This window comes from Lycorma delicatula, chromosome 6 (genome assembly GCF_047948215.1).
Source record: "Lycorma delicatula isolate Av1 chromosome 6, ASM4794821v1, whole genome shotgun sequence".
NCBI lineage: Eukaryota > Metazoa > Arthropoda > Insecta > Hemiptera > Fulgoridae > Lycorma > Lycorma delicatula.
Window position 1 is genome coordinate 155,163,465 of NC_134460.1, and position 22,677 is coordinate 155,186,141.

The following is a 22,677-nucleotide window of genomic DNA, read 5'->3' on the forward strand; positions in this document are numbered from 1 at the left end:
TAACTGGTAGTGCCGGTTGTATAGCTGATGCCAGAATTGTACAACTTCTAACTGTCGTCCTTTTTCAGGAGTTCTAAACTTCTGTGCAGTTAAGAAACAATAAAAATGGAAAGTTCATTTTTGAAGAATACTACCAAAGGTGGTTCTAATCCGTCATGTCTTAAGAATGTGTGACCGGCCATCTCGGATTATGCGGGGTCAGATACAAAAAAGTCTTGTTTAAGACTTGAGATGTGTTTTGTTCATTAGAGTTCTTAGTTAGTAGTACATCGATGTGAATGTTGCTGTTGGCATTCATATTGGTGGCATCCTGGCCTAGGTTAAGACTGGAAGCTGTCATAACCGAGGTATTAAAAATGACCCCCAATAAAAGCCCATAAGGGCTAGGTACGGAGGAGGTGGTGTGGCGACTGTAACTGTCACATGGAGGGTGTTGGTCTGTACTAGTTCAGGATGTCCCTCTTAATTTAAATATGGAAAAGAAGCTTTAGTGATTTCAAATAAAGTAATTACTTTAAAAACAAGAAAACTAATGACAATTTATATGTATTTTTTTGTTATGAAAGAGTGGGAATCAAAAATTATGTTCATTAGCCTGATGGAAAGTTGGTAGCGTATGAAAAGACCCTGTTCCTGACCAGGATTCAAATCCAGGACATTCTCATGAAATGCCGAGAAGGGTATTTTTTCAGAACACTGTATGGAACTTCATTTGATATTAACAAAACCTCTGTTAATTAGATGAACTCCTTAAGGTTCATATTATATTAATTTTATTTTATTTGGATCTATTGCTAAGAGATCAGTTAGATCAATTTTTAATTGTCACTCAAAAATATCAACGTTTTATGAAACCGAACTAGTGTTCTTGGTGGTGATGTATAAAAACCAGCTTAAGCATAGGTTTGGCTATTAAGGCTTTACTCTTTAAAATACTACTCTTTATTTAACTGGCATTGATTGATAAGGTCATTAGTCACTGACTAATTAATTCCAACAACGTGCAGTGGAACTGCACCTAGCATTGTGTTTAACTTTGATTATCTACACACACTAGTTTCGTAAACATAACTTGGTTACTAGTATTTCACCATCTACATTCAGTTACTATTGCTATAAACAGCAGATAGATAAACTGCTGTTTATCATCTTACCTGTTTTCTGTTTCCTGTACCTTTTAACATTATACTGTCGCATGTTCATGGCTCGATCAGGATATTGAGAAATGTTTGAGAATGTTTATATAATTACAATTTATTAGTTTAACAGTATAGAACATAAATAAAATAAGACCAATCAACAATAACAAACATTTATAATAAAAATAATGACAACTGTCAGTAATTGTAATAAACAATGATTACATACAAAATAGAATTTAAAGTAAGATCAGGATTTATTTGCAGGTAGTTAAATATTAAAAACCAGAATTCAGCCCATTGACAAAAGACATTATCATGACCACTAATATTTACACCTCTAACAACTGGTTTTGTATTACTATGAAGATAATATTAGCCCAAAGTTCTTTCATTCAAATACCTTTCCTGTTCACAAATAAAATTACCCTAATAATTTATAAATGAGTTCAATACTTTATCTCTTTCACTAATTTTCTACAGTCACTCACCGAACAACCTCCTGCGGCCTCCTACTGTCCTCACGGAATGCTTGAGATGTCACTTCACATGGTCAAATATGCACAATCTCACTTCTTCACTGACTTGTGTAATAACTCCTCCCTTTTTCAAAACTGAACTCACCTTGCCTTCCCTGGAGTATTTATACACTTATCCTCTTTACTTACAGAACCAGACAGACCCAAGTTGAAGCATGATAGTGATTTTCAGAGACATCTTCCCATACATTCCCACCCTGGTCTGGTATTTCTTCTCGTGGAACAACATCTGTGGTAGGTGTGTTGTTGGGCGGTATTAAAAAGAACTGTTGTTCTTTGTTGTTTGTTTGTTGTAAATGGACCTGTTAGCTTTAGAAAAAGGATCCCTTTTAGTCCCCTTCTGGATTCCTTCCATTATATTTTCTACTACTTTCTTGTTAATTGGCAGGAATCTTTACTCAGGTCTGTTATACCGGACTTTATTGGAAATACCGGAATTTATTTTACTAGTATTGTTATAATTATGTAATACATTTTTTTATTTTACATATGCATATCGCAAGTGAAAAGAAAAGTTGCCATTGACTACATCAGGATCGCCATTACAGTTACGATGTAAAACATTTTTATCCATTACATTTGTTTTTCCTAGAGAACGTGATTGCCATGAAATATATACAACTCTACAACAGTTGTTTCAACCAGGTATTGTTATTATAATTATCATTATTATGTTTACCTTTGAGGTGAAGTGATAGCAACTCTACCTTTCTTCCATAATATACTTTTTTTCTTCCTAATCATATGTAGCACTTTCATGTGCTACTGAATTCATTTTTTTTTTTTTTGTCTTCAGTCATTTGACTGGTTTGATGCAGCTGTCCAAGATTCCCTATCTAGTGCTAATCGTTTCATTTCAGTATCACCTCTACATCCTACATCCCTAACAATTTGTTTTACATTTTCCAAAAATTGGCCTGCCTACACAATTTTTTCCTTCTACCTGTCCTTCTAATATTAAAGCGACTATTCCAGGATGCCTTAGTATGTGGCCTATAAGTCTGTCTCTTCTTTTAACTATATTTTTCAAAATGCTTCTTTCTTCATCTATTTGCCGCAATATTTCTTCATTTGTCACTTTATCCACCCATCTGATTTTTAACATTCTCCTACAGCACCGCATTTCAAAAGCTTCTAATCTTTTCTTCTCAGATACTCCGATTGTCCAAGTTTCACTTCCATATAAAGTGACACTCCAAACATATTCTTTCAAAAATCGTTTCCTGACATTTAAATTAATTTTTGATGTAAACAAATTATATTTCTTACTGAAGGCTCGTTTTGCTTGTGCTATTCGGCATTTTATATCGCTCCTGCTTCGTCCATCTTTAGTAATTCTACTTCCCAAATAACAATTCGTCTACCTCCATAATCTTTTCTCCTCCTATTTTCACATTCAGTGGTCCACCTGTGTTATTTCTACTACATTTCATTACTTTTGTTTTGTTCTTGTTTTTTTTCATGCGATAGTTCTTGCGTAGGACTTCATCTATGCCTTTCATTGTTTCTTCTAAATCCTTTTTACTCTCGGCTAGAATTACTATATCATCAGCAAATCGTAGCATCTTTATCTTTTCACCTTGTACTGTTACTCTGAATCTAAATTGTTCTTTAACATCATTAACTCCTAGTTCCATGTAAAGATTAAAAAGTAACGGAGATAGGGAACATCCTTGTCGGACTTCCTTTCTTATTACGGCTTCTTTCTTATGTTCTTCAATTATTACTGTTGCTGATTGGTTCCTGTACATGTTAGCAATTGTTCTTCTATCTCTGTATTTGAACCCTAATTTTTTTTAAATGCTGAACATTTTATTCCAGTCTACGTTATCAAATGCCTTTTTTAGGTCTATAAACGCCAAGTATGTTGGTTTGTTTTTCTTTAATCTTCCTTCTACTATTAATCTAAGGCCTAAAATTATCAATTAAAAAGATATCACTAGATATCTTTTTACAAAAAATAAAAAACAAAAAACGTATAATTTATTCGGATAAAAATTCTAAACATAATCGACCGCAAATCACATCATCGTCGGTTTGATATCTATTGTAACTCCAACGTTACGTTGGAGTTTCTGAAATAATTCATCAGTTCTGGAGGCGGATGCGCATCGCCTATGCTATCAAAATAATCTACATTTTTATCGATTTTTCGGAAACAAACCCAATGCGTACCGCGGCCCTTTGAGGCGTCTAAATTCACTATCGAGCATTCATTTTTCCAAATCTTTTTCGGTAAAGCGTCCGACATAAAAAACACCGCGGATCGTTTCGCGATCGTACAAAGCGCGATTTGGTATTGAATTGATTATTTTTTTTCTTAGCCGTACCGCCGCATTTCTTCAATCTCAATCGATCGCCAAATTTGGATTTAAGTTTCATCGCGTTAGTTACTGCGTAGGCGGCCGCTCTTTCAGTCAAACTGCTATCCGGCGCGAGCACACGTTTCCACGCCCGTTCGGCAAGCGCTTTATCGGCTTGAGATCTTGTTTTATTATCTGAATATTTCGAATAAGCTATATCTCGCAGTTTACACGCCTCATCTAATTTATTTATGCCTCTATCACCACGCTTCAACCTCTTATCCAAGTTCGTGCCAGGACTGCAATAATTGTAACCTGGAATATGAGCTTCAAACGGTAATAAATCTACAGCCTTATTGATTACTGACCCGATTATATACCGCGTCCGCCTTTTTTCTTGGAAATATTTTTCTTCTTCACCTACATATCTCTATATATAAAAAAATTATTTTTTCATTCAAATACATTATTCATCATGTCGAACCAAATTTATTTTTACGCCATCATTATTGTTTTTGTTAATAGCTTCCGAAATTAAATTATTAATTTAAATATTTTGATTTATAATAATTATTAACCTCTGATTGTAAAAAAAAATACGATAAATAATAATTCAATAATAGTAATAAAAAAAAATATATCAGCAGTTATGAATGAAATAAAAATTTATGTACTTTTCATTTTTAAAAAAATGTGTATATGTAATTTAGTAAGCGTACGAGGAAGTCATGTGGTGCTCAGATCAGATTTTTTGTAAGATATTTGGTATTTCGCATAACTCGAAAACGATTGACCGTTGGATGTTGAAATTTTGGTTTGGATTTAGGACTGCTGTACCATCTAGTTGTGCACCTCCCATTTTTATATCAATCGACCGGACCAAAAGTAGCCAAAAAGTCCAATTTTTTTGGATTTTGGGCTTTTCTTAACTGCAGTAATAAGCTTTCATTGAAATATTTTCAACTAATATATATTAGGGTGTGGCTGCCGACAAATTAAATACATTATGAAAATTTTAGAGGATAATCACCAACGGAATACAAAAAATGCAAAAAACTCTGTCGCAGTAAGTGCGTCAGAAGGGCGGATTTCCGGTTTTAGTTAAGAATTAATTGTAAAGGATGTTCCGCTGGTGTAATGATTTTTGAAAATAATATTGCTTTCATTGTTGTGTCCTAGTAAAAGCTAGTTACTTTTATACGGATTATAATCCTAGACAGTGGATACCGGTGAACATTTGTGATTGGGATTCAATTGACTCTGAGATTCCGGGTTCGAATACCGGTCAGGAATGGCATTTTAACACACGCTACAAATCATTCATCTCATCCTCTGAAGCAATACTTAACTGTGGAGCCGGAGATTAAACAAAAAACAAAAATTCAATTGACCACAAATCTCAGGAATGGTCGGCCTCAGTATTCGATGTCATAGATAATACTGCGAGATACTAAGTATTTTATACTTGTATATTTATGTTTCGGTTCTTCCTCAATTTTACATAATTGTTGAGTTTGACGGCATCAATTGCTTAATACTGCTACTTGCCATCAACCTGTTTTGATACTATTACGTATAATTTACGTGGCTTTGGAGCTATGTTCACAAAAAATAAAATTATAAAATTATCTCAAAACGATTAAAATTTCAAAACTGATTCCCTTTCTTCATACCAGATCAAATTTTGGATTATTGTGAAATTAAAATATTATAGCGATAGTGCTTGGAAAAATTTGATTTTGGCTTCAAACATTTTCTTTTTTGTCTTCAGTCATTTTACTGGTTTGATGTAGCTCTCCAAGATTCCCTATCTAGTGTTAGTCGTTTCATTTCGTTATACCCTCTACATCCTACATTCCGAACAATTTGTTTTACTTATTCCAAATGTGGCCTGCCTAGACAATTTTTTCCTTCTACCTGTCCCTCCAATATTAAAGCGACTATTCCAGGATGCCTTAATATGTGGCCTATATTCAGTCTCTTCTTTTAGCTATATTTTTCCAAATGCTTCTTTCTTCATCAATTTGCCGCAACACCTCATCATTTGTCACTTTATCCATCCATTTGATTTTTAACATTCTCCTAAGCACCGCATTTCAAAAGTTTCTAATAATATCTTCTCAGATACTCCGATCGTCCAAGTTTCACTTCCATGTAAAGCTACGCTTCAAACATATACTTTCAAAAATCTGTTCCTGATGTTTAAATTAATTTTTGATGTAAACGTATTATATTTCTGACTGAAGGCTCGTTTCGCCTGTGATGTACTGCATTTTATATCACTCCTTCTTCGTCCGTTTTTAGTAATTCTACTTCCCAAATAACAAAATTCTTCTACCTCCATAATCTTTTCTGTTCCTATTTTCACATACAGTGGTCTATCTTCGTTACATTTTTTTTTCTTCGTTATTTTTTCATCTTCGTTACATTTTGTTACTTTCGTTTTTTTCTTGTTTATTTTCATGCGGTAGTTCTTGCGTAGGACTTCATCCATGCCGTTCATTGTTTCTTCTAAATCCTTTTTACTCTCGGCTAGAATTACTATATCATCAGCAAATCGTATCATCTTTATCTTTTCACCTTGTACTGTTACTCCAAATCTAAATTGCCCTTTCATTAACAGCTAGTTCCATGTAAATATTAAAAAGTAACTAGGATAGGTAACAGGATGTTACCTATCCTAATAAAAAAGGGAGTCCGACAAGGATTGTCGGACTCCCTTTTTTATTACGGCTTCTTTCTTATGTTCTTCAATTATTACTGTTGCTGTTTGGTTCCTGTAAAGGTTAGCAATCGTTCTTCTATCTCTGTATTTGAACCCTAATTTTTTTTAAAATGATGAACATTTTATTCCAGTCTACGTTATCGAAAGCCTTTTCTAGGTCTATAAATGCCAAGTATGTTGGTTTGTTTTTCTTTAAACAAACAGTTTTTGGTTCAAATATATATTTTGAATATGAATCGTACAAAATTATTTCGCGCTACGTATTGCTCACAGAAATCTAATTCTGGCTTTCTATATAACAAGTTACCTTTCAAATTACTACGTGAAAACCTTGAAAATCTTTGAAAACGTATCCAAAAACCAATTTTGTTTCCTCTAACTCCGGTTTCTGATAACCGATTCATTTGAAATTCATTAGGGATGTATTTTCAACAGGTTTACATCTCCCCCATCGATTCTTCAAAATCGGTTAAAATTTGCGTCCGGTAGAGCGGGTGAAAAAATCTTTTAAATGTATATATATATATATATATAAACGTTGCAGAATCGTTTTCAGGAGACACCAAATCGTACAGAAAAGGTTGTTTCCCTCCTTCTCCCAGCGACATGCTCTTAGAAAATCTGACCAGTAGCAAAAGCGATTTCTATAAATTCTTGGTAAATCCGCTACTTTCAAGTTCTCCATATTAGGGTTTGTAATAGTAGATGCGGGATGCGTTTTTCCATTATTATACAATCGTTAGTGGTAAAGCAAAAATTAATAAATGTACTAATTAGTATAAAAACACATAACCGAAAACATTAAATTGTAATTAAAAAAAAAAAAAAAAATTAATTCCAAGATACTTTTTTGATATGTGCAGATTAATGCACGTATTAAATTAACAATATATTCAAGGATACGTATACACGCTACAATTTGTTTCCAGGAGAACAGTTTTTTTATACAAATACGGTAGCATTTTTATAAAAATCAATTTTTACAACCATTAGTCGCTGCTGTGCTTCCTTCAAAGCAAAGTCTTTTGATCTGTTGCTCTCTCTCTCTCTCTCTCTCTCTCTCTCTGTGTGTGTGTGTGTGTGTGTGTGTGTGTGTGTGTGTGTGTGTGTATGTGTTTGTATCTGAGAGGGATAAAAACAAAAAAAGAAAGGCAGCTGCAGTATAGTTGTTAATTTTACTTTTATAAGTACAGAAAAAACATGTCTTATCCCCTATGGTCAAGAGTATAGAATAAGATCTGTGTTGTTTTGATGGTAATATTTAAAACAAAAAATGCCGTTTAGTTAATGTTCAAGGACAAAAATGAGTACGTGCTATTACAAATAAAATACATACCACTATAGCTTACAATAAAAAACATATAGAAAGAGTGGAGAGGGTAAAATGAGAAACGAATAAGTGGGAGATAGACAGACGTGACTCAATAGACAGACACGCGTTTTATCTTTTTAACTGTTTTACAGTAGCAAATGTTCAGCTTTGTAAGGAAGAAATAAATCAATCTCGTTTTATATTATTTTAAAAGTTAGCGTACACGAGTACATGTATTATTAAATAAATTCAAAACTGTACCATTACAATAAAAAAAAGGTTATCAGTAAATCAAATAAATATTTACGCACGGATATATGTCTAGAAAATAATTTATAACCAAATACATTTTATATTTAACAATTTTAATTGATCAAATAATACCGTTTTCAGTCTTAGAGAACATAAAATATTCTCTTTATTAAATTTTCTTTCTTACTTTTCCTAATTGAAAATGTAATTATCGGTGTATAAAACGAAAGTTCAGTTCTGTAAATTACTATTCAAAAAACAAATTTGTTAATTTTCAACTAGATTAGCAATTCTGATAACGAATGTTTTTATTAAATAATATTTTAATGCAGGTAAAAAGTAAGTAAAATCATATTGAAAATAGATTCTAATTTTTATTTTAAAGTATATATTTAAAATTCAAATTTATATTTTAAACAGGGGGTTTAGTCACGAGGGGGTTGTTAGTGCGAGTAAACAATTGTAACACTCACTCAGAAACACCGAAAAGTAATTAAGTTCTTTTTGAATTCTTTTAAACTCGTACCAAATCCCTCAAACGAGTCGCTCGAGTCTGAGCGAGTAAACTCCTCTAATATCACCGACCGATCAGACACACAGAAAAGTAAGAAAGTTGTTTGTAAATCTTATAACGTCGTGCCGATTAAGAGACATCTCAAAGTCTCGTCAAATCGCTTACCTTTATGCGTGTCATTTGTATTAATTGCTTTTAATTATTCAAAATTTAATTTTATGATTCTCACATTGCCTTTTATTTGGAGTGAAGACAAGTAATTCGTTTTTCTTAGACAAGTTTTTTCTTAACTTTTTTAGAAACGTAGTTTTTACCATTTTTTTTTTGTCTTCAGTCATTTGACTGGTTTTATGCGGCTCTCCAAGATTCCCCATCTAGTGCTAGTCGTTTCATTTCAGTATACCCCCTACATCCTACATCCCTAACAATTTGTTTTACATATTCCAAACGTGGCCTGCCTACACAATTTTTTCCTTCTACCTGTCCTTCCAATATTAAAGCGACTATTCCAGGATGCGTTAGTATGTGACCTATAAGTCTGTCTCTTCTTTTAACTATATTTTTCCAAATGCTTCTTTCTTCATCTATTTGCCGCAATACCTCTTCATTTGTCACTTTATCCACCCATCTGATTTTTAACATTCTCCTATAGCACCGCATTTCAAAAGCTTCTAATCTTTTCTTCTCAGATATTCCGATTGTCCAAGCTTCACTTCCATATAAAGCGACACTCCAAACATACACTTTCAAAAATTTTTTCCTGACATTTAAATTAATTTTTGATGTTAACAAATTATATTTCTGACTGAAGGCTCGTTTCGCTTGTGCTATTTCGCCTTTTATATCGCTCCTGCTTCGTCCATCTTTAGTAATTCTCCTTCCCAAATAACAAAATTCTTCTACCTCCATAATCTTTTCTCCTCCTATTTTCACATTCATTGGTACATCTTTGTTATTTCTAATACATTTCATTACGTTTGTTTTGTATTTGTTTATTTTCACACAATAGTTGTTGCGTAGGACTTCATCTATGCCGTACATTGTTTCTTCTAGATCCTTTTTACTCTCGGCTAGAATTACTATATCATCAGCAAATCGCAGCATCTTTATCTTTTCACCTTGTACTGTTACTCTGAATCTAAATTGTTCTTTAACATCATGAACTGCTAGTTCCATGTAAAGATTAAAAAGTAACGGGGACAGGGAACATCCTTGTCGGACTTCCTTTCTTATTACGGCTTCTTTCTTATGTTCTTCAATTATTACTGTTGCTGATTGGTTCCTGTACATGTTAGCAATTGTTCTTCTATCTCTGTATTTGAACCCTAATTTTTTTTAAATGCTGAACATTTTATTCCAGTCTACGTTATCGCATGCTTTTTCTAGGTCTATAAACGCAAAGTATGTTGGTTTGTTTTTCTTTAATCTTTCTTCTACTATTAATCTGAGGCCTAAAATTGCTTCCCTTGTCACTATACTTTTCCTGAAACCAAATTGGTCTTCTCCTAACACTTCTTCCACTCTCCTCTCAATTCTTCTGTATAAAATTCTAGTTAAGATTTTTGATGCATGACTAGTTAAACTAATTAGTTAAACTGTATTCTGTATTCTTCACATTTATCTGCCCCTGCTTTCTTTGGTATCATGACTATAACGCTTTTTTTGAGGTCTGACGGAACTTTTTCATAAATATTACACACCAGCTTGTATAATCTATCAATCGCTTCCTCACCTGCACTGCGCAGTAATTCTACAGGTATTCCGTCTATTCCAGGAGCCTTTCTGCCATTTAAATCTTTTAATGCTCTCTTAAATTCAGATCTCAGTATTGTTTCTCCCATTTCATCCTCCTCAACTTCCTCTTCTTCCTTTATAACACCAATTTTAGTACAATTTGTCTAATTACTGTATTTTATAGTCTACAAGTGTGAAAATCATTAAATAAAATATTTATTATTAAATGTCCAATCATTATGGCTATACTTAAAATAATTTATTCTGATACTTACTGTTATATTAGGCGATAAGCCGGTCAAAGTTATTTGTGAAATGTTATTTGAGGGAAGTGGTAAAGTCGTGATATACTTGAAACCTTCATCTAATTCTAGTGGCAGTGATGATAAATAATTTTTTGCTGAATATAGCTCAGTATGATTAACATTTTTATATGATTTAGTGTAGAATTGTAATATTCCAAGAAGAAAGTTTCGAGGGGAAAATTTTTATCCTTAGTTCAGTGCAATCGATAATCAATCCTTCCTCTTGCGGGCGGTAGAAACATTTCCATTCTTTTGGACATTTAGTACTAGATTCGTTTATTATTTTGACTTAATTTACATGTTAGAAGTTTTGATGGCACCATATTCCAGTACAAACTTTCTAATTGCTTTGGTCCAGAACATGTTATTTGATTATTTGAAATGATATCAATCAAATAATAAGCTTCTGGTGTTAGAGTTCCCTCAAAAAACTTTTTAAGGTGATAATTTCTACTGTCACATAATAATGGATTTCCAATCAGATTAATTCTAGCACTATGATTTTCTAATGTTTTGTAATGGTGTGAAGTTGATGAATTCGATTCATATTGTGCAAGTGCCAGTAATTCCATCGGCTGAAGATCAATCACTGAAATATTGTTGTATGATAAATCAACTGTTACATAATTCTTTGAGCGAAAATGAAGATCATTAGCCTAAAAAAAATTATAATTTAACGTAAATATGTTAATTTATAACAAAATAGTTTATTAATATTAAAATATGACATAGAAAGACGTTCAGTCAGAGAAATATATTTACAATAGTAGTGACAACCACAACCTTATGAACCACCAGATGGTAATTAACACAAGACTGTTAAATTGGAGCCATGAGAAAGCAAATAATGCCCTCTACAACACAGGAAGTATTTCAGTTCTCAAATCATCTTCATTAAATAGTACTGATGTTATAACAAGTTACTAATGTTTTATTCTTAACTATACATTTTATAATATTTGGCTAAGAACACATTATCCTGGTACGATAAGCGCTAATTACATTTTAAAATGAGTTGTTGTTTTATTGAATAGTATTAAAATTGATAAATCGCTATTTAAATAAAAGATATTTACCAAAGCTATATTGCTTTCCCCACATCAACAACCAACTCTATGATCTTTTAAGGAAAAATAATACTTTTTATATTGCGCCTACTTGTGTGCTCACAGTTTATTGTTTTATCTAATTATCTATAAAGGATTATTTCTGTCGCTTAATTAGTAATGTCAATATTGCATTCAGTGTATATCTATTTTATTGCCAACTCTAATAAAAAATTCACTAGGTGATTCATAACTATCTCTGCTCATCTGTCATACCCTTATTCTTTAGCATTTTGATTTTATATTTTCTGTATACGCAGTTTATTGTTTAATCTGTTCTAAAAATTTTAAGTATTAAGTTTGTTTTATCTTTTGTAATACTTATTTAAACATTGACATCTGGATAATTTATCTTTTAATTTAATTCACTTTCTTAGTTAAAAAAAGAAGTAGGGTTATGTTTTTAACTGACCAAGGCTTAGCTTTACAGAAATTTAATAGTCTTAGCAGTATTTTTGGCATATTCAATTCCTTTATTCAGTTTATTGATAATGAAAACATCATTAATGTTATTTTTTTTATGGATATAGGCCTTTATTTATTTATAGAACTAGAATCTTTTTCGTTAATTAAATCATTAAAACAACTAAAATCTATCTTTACATTGTAACTTATTTTTCTGTTTACTGTTTAGAACTATCGTATGGTCTAAATGCTCTGGTTGTAATTTAAAACAAGGTTATCTTATCTCTTTTAAACAAATAGTCTGCAAATGATCTTAAACTTATGTTGGCCTCAAAGTAATATTAACTTGTGATTTTTATCCCTGACTATTCTGTAGGATTTTATACTTATTTATTTTATTATTGTTATTTGGTAAATTTATATTCCTGTCACCGGATAAGATAATTTTTTTTTAAGGCTGAGTAATAATGATTACAATTAAAAAACAAGAATTATTTTGACAATCGATTCAATCTGTAAAGCGGTTGAGTCAGAAAAAATATGAAAAATAAACTGCAGTTTTTTAATCTTATTACCTAACTCAGAAGATTTAAATTTTCTTCGATCTAAACTAAGGTTCTCCTCATAAAACTGTTATATTCAGTTTCTGTACTTAATGAATATAATTTTTTATCTGGATGGTGAGCTTCATTCAAATATTCATATTTCCAATAAAACAATTTTTTGATGTTCTTTTGTTAGAATAAAAAATGAAAAATCAAACGTTTTTCTTAGATTTTTTGAATCAAACAAATTGAATTTGGAATTTTCCTTAAGTTTTATTGATTTTGATTCCTTAATAAGGCTTTGTTCTATATTAATATGTATGTACATTTGTAACTTTTTTTTTAATGAAAAACATTAAAATTAAAATAAAAATGTAATGACTATATTAATTAATAAATTTTATTTAAGTAAAGCACAAAGCATTTTAAAAGTTTGTAATAGTTCAAAGTTATTTAATGACATTGTTATTTTTGGACACCTTTGTGTTCTGTTTCTCATTAAAACCTTACTTCTCTATATCCGTTAATATTTGTATTAATTTTTTATCTTAAACTCCTTGCAACCTTCTCACTGCTCAAATAGTTGTTTGTGCACACTGGAGTATGGGTTTCTAAAGCCAAATGGTGAGAAGTTTATCTTGTTGCATCTATGAAAGATTTCTTCTTTTTAATCTGATCTACAAACTTAACAATGATAGGAATCAGGCCATTTTGTCCTGATCATACCTTCAGCCTATATAGATATCAGTCATCTCAACCAAACTGGATAATCTACATTTTTACAATGTTCAAGAATTATGACAAAATTCTGGGTTCCAGGGATTGTAGAATTAACATAAAACAACATATTACAGATAAAAATAACGTAGTGAACTTACATTCTAATTACCAAGATTTATGGTTTCTGTGGGGAAAAGTAAGTGATGATTAAAAACTACTAATTTTTTGTTACTTTAGATTCAATTACATCGTATTGCAGCAAAGAGTTTTGAGACTTGTTGCCAGGTGAATTGTGCTACTTACATTATATGTTATGTGTGATCTGTTGGATATCACATTGATATTGTTGGATATATCACATTGTTGCAGGGGATTTATCATGTAACAAGTTATTTGTATGTCTGTTATGTTAAGTGATATATCCATAATGGTTGTAGGTGACTTGACTTGAATTTTAAGTTATTCTTGAAATTCATGTAGCCATCTTCAGGTATAACTTGGGAAAGTGAGGAGTGTAGTTGTTTCCCAATGATTTTTCTGAACCAAATGTGTGATTGCTTAAAGGCATGCCAGGTCTACTAAAATGCAGGCAGTATTAAGCCATACAAATGACACTTTCATTCTGTTCATTAAGGAACTTACTACAGTGAATATTGTACTCTCAGAGTACAAAATATTGCTAATGGTGCATCTTTTACATCAGGTCGTTTATATAAGAGAAGTTGGTTTTCCTCAAATTTATGATATAAAAGGTTTTGTCTTGTGCATTATAATGGTGCTTTGTGGTTAGTTTGTGTATTATCTAGAAAAGAATCAACAGAAGAAGCGGAAGTAAGTTTTCCTCACTTTCAAGGTCCATCTCCTTTTTATGTTTTTCCAGCACACAGTGATATTCTAATATTACCTCGACAGGAAATACTAACAGAAGTTAATCCGTAAACTGTTTCTGGACATAGATACACATTATCTGAAAAGGAAATTACTTGGGCAAATGAAAAACTTCATTTGGTATTTCAAATAACCAAATAAACACTTTTAAAATTTAACTCGATACTAGAATGTTCTTGGTATAATTTTTAAGTAGCAATAATTAAAAGCCAATGAAAATATCAGATTACATTTATTAAATCATTATAAAAAATTTAATTATTTAGAAGCATTACTTTGAAAAATTAATTAGTACGTTACCATTCTCTCTTTTTCTGATTAGGTTCTGGAATCGCTGCAAGATATTTCTTCAGATGATGATATATATGAATATAAATGGAGTTTAGTCTTGTACAGTCTCAGGTCGACCATTCCTGAGATAGGCAGTTAATTGTAACCCAATACCAATATCCTTAATCTAGTAAAATTCAAATCTGTATAAAAGTACATATCTGTACTGCCTTTACTAGAATTTGAACCTTAGAACTTTCTTTTAAACAGATTTGAATACTAGATCATTAATAACTGTTTTCCTTTTGCGGTTGAGTTTCAAATATAACCAGACATCTTAGGAATGGTTGACCTGAGATTGTACATGACTAAATTTCATTTACGTTCATACATATAATCCTCTGAAGTAATACGTTACATTCCAAAGACTAATTAGAAAAAGACAGTACATTAGCGTTATTCAATACATAAGTGCTGTTGATTTATTTTATGAAACTATTGTTAAAATTAATATAAACTAAATATTATTTATTTAAAATAACTGCTACTGGAGTGAAACTGTTAATTTAAGAATTTATAAAACTTTAATTTGAAATTCTTACTGATTTGCCTTACTTTCTGTATACTGTGTAAGATTTTAAGATTGTCAAAATGTACAAATCACGAATTCCGTAACTGTAATTATTTAAAGATCTGCTTTATTATATTTTAATTATTAGTCATACAGATATTATTCATATTATTGTATCTCTTCTATTAGAAGAGATAAGTCTTGAGAATTATATTTTATACATAATTATGTTTTATACTTGTGTTTTTATGATCACTTAAAAATGTTTGAGATTTATTGTTTTATTGTTTATGTTTGAGATTGAAGATTATAAAGTAAAGTAAAATGTTAATGGCCAAATGATGAAGAGCTTGACAAACCACACAGTCAAACTCCTGGCCAGCATAGTTGTACAGTCCAAATATTCACCATGTTTTTTTTTGTTTTTTTTATGTAATATTCTTTTAAACAATTGATTGTTAAACTTTTTCACCCACCACCCACATTGAGAATCAAAACGTTTCTAGCTTAAAACTTACCATCTGTTAAAAATAATAATTGCAGTTCTCTTAAAAACAGCAACTGCAATTGTTTTTAAACGTGGCATATCCTATTTCTGAGTTGAATGTTACACTTTAAATGAGAGCAATTAAAATGCATATTTAATTGTATAGTTATATAACTATATATATATATATATATATATCATCATTCATTCTAATTTTTTCAGGAGAGCAGAAAAACTTTTGAAATTGAATTAACAGAATGTAATATAACAGTTATATCATAAATTTAATCTAAGATTTCTAATTACCTGTATTTAAGATAAATTCTTTTTTTCATCTATTACTTGCTTAGAAGATTTCTTACAATTCAAAAAACATGTAGGTTATGTCAAACAATGGTGATCGGCTACATAGGGCGTTTTGAACTTGGATGTTTTAGTTATAGTTGAAAAATATGCTTTGAAAAACATCTGTCTGCCTAGAAACTTAATTTTGCCTGCTCTTTTCTTGAACTGAAACCTAATACAAGTGTTCATGATATTATTAGCTTTATATTATAAAATGTTTTTCTGAATTATTGAAATTACTAGGAAACAAAATAATTGTAGAGATAGAATGTAAAGACGTTACTTACAACAAAACACTTTCATTTTTTAGATAACAGTACAAAAATACATTATAAGAGATATTTAATTGGTTAATTACCATTAGGTTTACAAACTAAAAATAAACTAATGAATAACTATTGCTTCATTAGTACACTGAAAATATAAAAACATTCTTAAAAATTAAAGACAAAAAAAATATAGTAACATTACAAGAGATATTTAATTAGTTTCTTATCCTACTGACTTGTATTATAACTAATCAGACTTTTATAAACAAAAAATTAAACTTTGTATTGAATTATTATAATAAGGTTTGCTAACTAAAAATAAAACTAATGAATAACTGTTGCTTCATTAGTATATTGTGAAAATATAAAAACGCTCTTAAAAGTTTAAAGTAACAGTTCTATACATTATAGTTTTACATAAATGTACAGTATAATATTATTTTATTAAAAATATTAATTTGTTGACACCTGTCTTTAAATTTTTTTAAAATTTCTTTTTACCTTAACATGTTCTATTGCGCTCCTCTTTTTCTGCATAACTGAATGGAAGACCATCATAGAAGGGCCAAAAATCTTTATCTATAACTTCTTTAAGCTCCTGGAGATTTTGATTTTTTTTTTGTGTCGCTCTCTTTCTCTCTCTCTCTCTCTCTCTCTCTCTCTCTCTCACTCTCTCTCTCTCTCTCTCTCTTAGAGAGATCAGGTTCAAACCTACTAAACGTTAGTTGCTTTTATACGGATTTAAAAACTAAACCATGCATACTGATATGCTTTGGTGGCACCTTATTTCTCAGGAATGGTAGGCCTGAGTACATAATTACACAATGTTTACGTATCATGCTAATCCAATTGGACCATGGTGACGTTACTTTGTTCATTTTATTACAACGCACACATTAAGAAAATAAAACTCATATTTGTAATAGTTAAAACTCATCTTTGTAATAGTTTTTGTAAATTCCATAGATAGTAAATTGGTATAAAAAAAGTTCAACAAGATTTTTCATTTCCTGCATATTTCTGTCTTAATTCTTTGATTTTATTTTTTTAATTATGGTTTTTAATCCCTTTTTGTTATTTCACCCATTTATTTTTTAGTTCACATTTTGGTTTGAAATAATGAAATTCCACAAAAACTAATTTAAGTACTTTTATTATTATTCAGTTTAATGACGAAAATTATATAATTAACTAACTGGACGTGATGTTGACTGAAATATGTGAATATACATCTGCTGTGTATGTAGCAAATGTTATTTTAACTGACAGTGGTGTTGAAGAGGCCATTTGCCGAATTAATTCTTTGATGGGCCCAGAATATATTCATCCTCTTTTAGTGAAGAAATACTCTGCCATATGGTGTGGTTTTTAACTAAGCTCTTCAATCGTGTATATGTAACATATAACTAAATTAAACTAATGTGATTTATAAAAACTAGGAAACGTGGAGAACAGATGTGTAGCTTGCCTTACTCCAGATCTAACTTAAAAATTGGCTTAGAGATAAAATTATTTTTTTAACATATGGAATTCTTTTTTCGGTTTTCATATTGTGATCGTTACAGGTTCCATTTCCTTATAAGCTGGCTTGTTCTATATTACCCTTCAGTGCCCTTCTGTGTAGTAGTTTTTGTTTATGCAGGTCATTGCTATTCTTTCGAGTTTTAGAATGCTGTGTGGCTTGTTTGGAATATAGTTTCACTACTTTATATTATTACAGTTGGACGACGACCGGTAATGTTTGAGTTTGGTGGCTATGAGAGGCATTTTTTGTTGTGTGTGTTGTTAGTGAGGTTTTGTGCTGTTGACAGTTTGTCGATTCTATTTCTGCATGTGGTTTTCTTGTTTAAGTTGTATGTGACTATTTTTCGAAGGTATATGAATTTTTCTACTTTTTTAATCTCTTGATTATTTACTGATATTTTGTTTGTAAGTGGAAAGTTAGTTAACATCAGTTTTGTTCTTTTAAAAAGAGATTTTTAAGCTTATTCTGTGTGGTATCTCCAGTGGTGAACTTATTTATGTTTTGGCTTCTTGGATGCTATTTTCCAGGGGGACTAGATCGTCAGTAAAGCCTAGGCAGTTTAGTTTTATGTTTTCTTTTGCCTTGGTATTTATTTCATACCACTCCTCATTGCGAATTCCAAGGCGCAATTGAACAGTGGGGTAGTCCATCTTCCTGTATCAACCTTGTGCATATCATGAATGGGTCTGAAAGTTCTCTAAATTGTACTTTAGATGTTATGTTTGTTATTGTTGGTTTTATACGTATTATTTTTGCTAAACGAATTGCAAAGATTCAGTTAAAAATTCCAGTAAAATAAAGATTGATAAAAAGAGTCCTTTTGAAGAAAATATGTATTTGAATAGTCTTTACATTTTTCAAATAATGTATTAATTTTTTTTTAATTACATAGTCTGAATTTAGGCAGTGTAGTTAGTTGGACATCTGGAAAATTGGTGTTCCACGTGTTAACTTTTCATTATGTAAATTTTGGATACATACAGTATCTCAACTTGTTTGTGTGTGTGTGTGTGTGTGTGTATATATTTTTTTTCACCCACCAAGCTGATTTAATAGTTAAGTCGTTGGAAATCAATGTTTAACAATTGAAAATTGTTTAAAACAATTTTCTTCTTTTTGGCCTATTTTTTCTTTTTATTTTTGGATTATTCATTCAACCTTTTGTTATGCCTTTTTCTAACTGAATTGTGTATGCTGCTCTTAGCTGGGATTCTATTAGTCAGAAATTTTTTAGCGAATATTTAATGTGTTCCTGGAAAGGATTTAAGAACAGTGATTAGCTTCCAAAATAGTAATCCATTCCTTGAGCTATTAAGGCATCAGAAAAGCACAACTTAAGGAACAAAACTTATTGCAGTAAACCATGAATAGTTTACAACTGACAGCAGTAGATTAGAGTAGTAACATTCACAACCAATAATGATGTTAATAGAACTGTTAAAGGTAACGTTCAAATAACTGCAATTCCAAGCTCTCTCAGTTCAGTTTTATGTTTCTCACCCTATATGTGTAAATATACATATTAGCGCTTTTGCAGTATGCATTTCATCAGACGTATTAAAACACATTAAATACATTGATGAAAAGGTGTGTACCACAGAAGTGCTAATTTGTAAGAATTAAAAAAATATCATGCAGTATTAGGTGTTTTTATTTTAATTATTATAAATCTATTATCATTGTATTATTTATATCTTATAAGATATTATATTAATTATATATTATAAATATAATTTCTTTGTTTTGTTTTATATATATATATATATACACACACACACACACTTCATAATCTACAGGATGTCCAGACTAAAAGTATCCAAAAGTACATGTTAATAACGTTCTTCTTTTTTTTTTTTACTAAACTTAGCAACTCGTCATGTTCTAATGTAGGTTAGTCAACTTCAGTGTATGCACTTTTTTTAGCTGGTCAGATGCCTAGACAATAATCTAACTCCTGCTAGGTGTTTGGAGCATCTGCGGCATTATTAGACCAAACACCTTTAAATTTTTTGTGTTAAATCATTAAAATCTCAATATTTTCTTTGGTATAATTTATAATAAAACCCCAAGCAAAAACATTCAGACAAGTGATATCTGAGAGATATGGCCAAGCAGTTACCGCTTGGCCACCTACATCTTTCTATTTTAAGATACTTTAAGTTATAAGGAAAAATGTAACCATAACAGATTTTTAATGAGAGTACTAAAAGTTTTTTCTAAAGAATCTTGAAACAAATTTTGCTTATAGGTCAATACCTTAAGCACATAACATAATTAGGGAAAAAATTAATTATTACATATTTCGTACGGTATCATTAATGGTTTTCGTAAATAATCAATGAAAATGATAGCTAAATTTAGTGCATCCTAACCTTAACCCACCGGGTTGGTCTAGTGGTGAACGCGTCTTCCCAAATCAGCTGATTTGGAAGCCAAGAGTTCCAGCGTTCAAGTCCTAGTAAGGCCAGTTATTTTTACTCAGGTTTGAATACTATATCATGGATACCGGTGTTTTTTGTTGGTTGAATTTCAATTAACCACACATCTCAGGAATAGTCGAACTGAGAATGTACAAGACTACACTTCATTTACACTCATTCATATCATTCTCATTCATCCTCTTAAGTATTATCTAAATGGTAGTTACCGGAGGCTAAACAAGAAAAGAAAATAAAGGTCAAATGACTTTTTACATATCTCTTTATATCATTTTGAGAGCCTTGCATGAAATTTTAGCTTGATGTCTGATAACAGTTAAGGAATTTTTAAATTGTAGGAACAAATTATAAGCACGTCAGATTGAGAATTCTTTTTTCTTTGAAGTCTTTAACACTTATAATTCATTGGCTATATGATTTTGGTGTGATGAAAACTTTCAATGCCGATAGTGAGAATTGATTCTGATAGTTTGTGATGAAGTTCTGATAAGTGAACACATTCTTAATAATAATGTAATTAAATGGATAAATCTCATAGAGCTGGCAGCTTTTGTAAATTGCAGTCGAGCCCATATCCTTACAGTCCTTTATTTGCCAGTTTTGTCCCTTCTCCTTTTGTTATTGACCTCAATACGTGTCACATTCTTCAACATATTTTCCTCTTCTTACCTCTTGAATATTTGTTGCTCTCTCATCTTATCCAAAATACTTACAGTTTTCATTTCAGCTTGTTCAACAAAATATACACTAATATCCCCAAAGACCACATTAACATTAGATGTAAATTTTCATTACATATGCCATCCTTTCCTCACAGTTGCACGCCGGTGTACACAGTTTATATTCTGCTTTTGAATTCTTTAAAACAACTTTTGTTCTGTAAAGAAACTGATATGCTTTCCTAGTAATCTGGTGTTTATTCAACATCTGATATTCTCTGCAAATTTCTTGTCATGCTGTCTCCAATAAGAAAGCGGTGTTGTTAACAGAAAGTAAAAACCCTAGTTTTGAACACCATTCTAATTGTGTAAGAAGAGAATTTGTCTGTATTTTATCCTCTGTATTTTTCAAGCTCTAAAATTATGCCAGATGAAGCGATAAGATCTTTGTGGTTTTCCTTCAATGATCTCATCATAAACATCATTGTTTTTTTGCTTTTCATGAACTGTAATTGATTTAATGTATAGCCCCATTATGGATAGTCCCTTTTTGATTCTGCCATTTTTACTTTCAGAACGGTGCAGTCTTCACCGTTCTGAACTTATTTATATTTACAGGAGGGGATAGATAAGCATTTTGTATGCTACATATCAGTTTTATATATTATATGTTAGCTATTGTGGTAGAGATAATAATTTTAGTAGTTTATGTATTTTTTTTTAATAAACATAATATAATTACTACTATCGAATACTACGTATCGATTGCTATTGAATGGGCCTAAATGCTATTGACGCCTATTGAATGGGCTGAAAAATGTAAAAAGGATAAGAAAAAGCTTTTCTTGAGATTATTTCTTTGTTATATATTACTGGTGGTGGTGTAAAAATATGCAAATTTATTGAAGATGATAAGAAATTTGCTTCGCTTTTATTCACTTGTGTAGTAGATACTTGAGGGTACATACCCTCAAAAGCATTATCTTACTATTTTTTATTTTTAGTTATTTAAAAATATCTAACTTAATTTTTATTTATGTCCTGGGTTGGGTCAGGACCCAAATGGACATTTGGGTCCATTTGAGCCCCATCAGTCAACATCTACTTCATAAAATATTTTGAATAATAGCCTACAATTTGAAAAACAGATGTAGTATCAAAAATTATAAAAAAAATTAAAGAAATTTTTAAATTGTTAAGTTGGGGATCCAACTTGAGTTTTCTTTTAAATTTGCATATCGTCTACATTTAATACAAATATAGTTTGATTTTCAGTCATGAAAATTACAATTAAAAAAAGTTATATTTTATTTATGGGTCCCTGAATGGAATTATACTTTTTTGGGAGGGGTGCTTAAAAGTTTATTTTCTGGAGTAATATTCACTTAATAAGTTGGCCCAGTTCAGTGCAATGTTACTTAATAAAGGTAAAAAAAAATTACAGTTAACTAAAAGAAATTATAGGTACATAATGCCCTCTTGTCTAACGGGGTTGTAGATCAAGCTAGAAATAGGTTTATTAACAGCAAAATATTTGTGCCAAATTTCAACTTTTTGGGCAATAGGTTTTGAAGGTAGGAGCCAAAAGCTGTTTAGAAATAATATTGAGTAACTCACACCACTAAA

General features: G+C 30.8%; 1 protein-coding gene across 3 annotated transcripts in view; it reads left to right on the forward strand.

Annotated features, from left to right (window-relative positions):
- LOC142326390 (endochitinase-like) overlaps nucleotides 1–22,677 on the forward strand; it is an 83,740-nt gene that overhangs the window by 6,095 nt on the left and 54,968 nt on the right. Inside the window, exon 1 of one of the 3 annotated variants that reach the window (XM_075368863.1) lies at nucleotides 2,190–2,323. The exons of the other annotated variants lie outside the window; for them this stretch is intronic. Coding sequence (XP_075224978.1) covers nucleotides 2,285–2,323 — 39 coding nt within the window. The 5' untranslated portion in view covers nucleotides 2,190–2,284. Of the gene's footprint in view, nucleotides 1–2,189; nucleotides 2,324–22,677 lie in introns of those variants that run through there. 3 annotated transcript variants of the gene reach the window in all.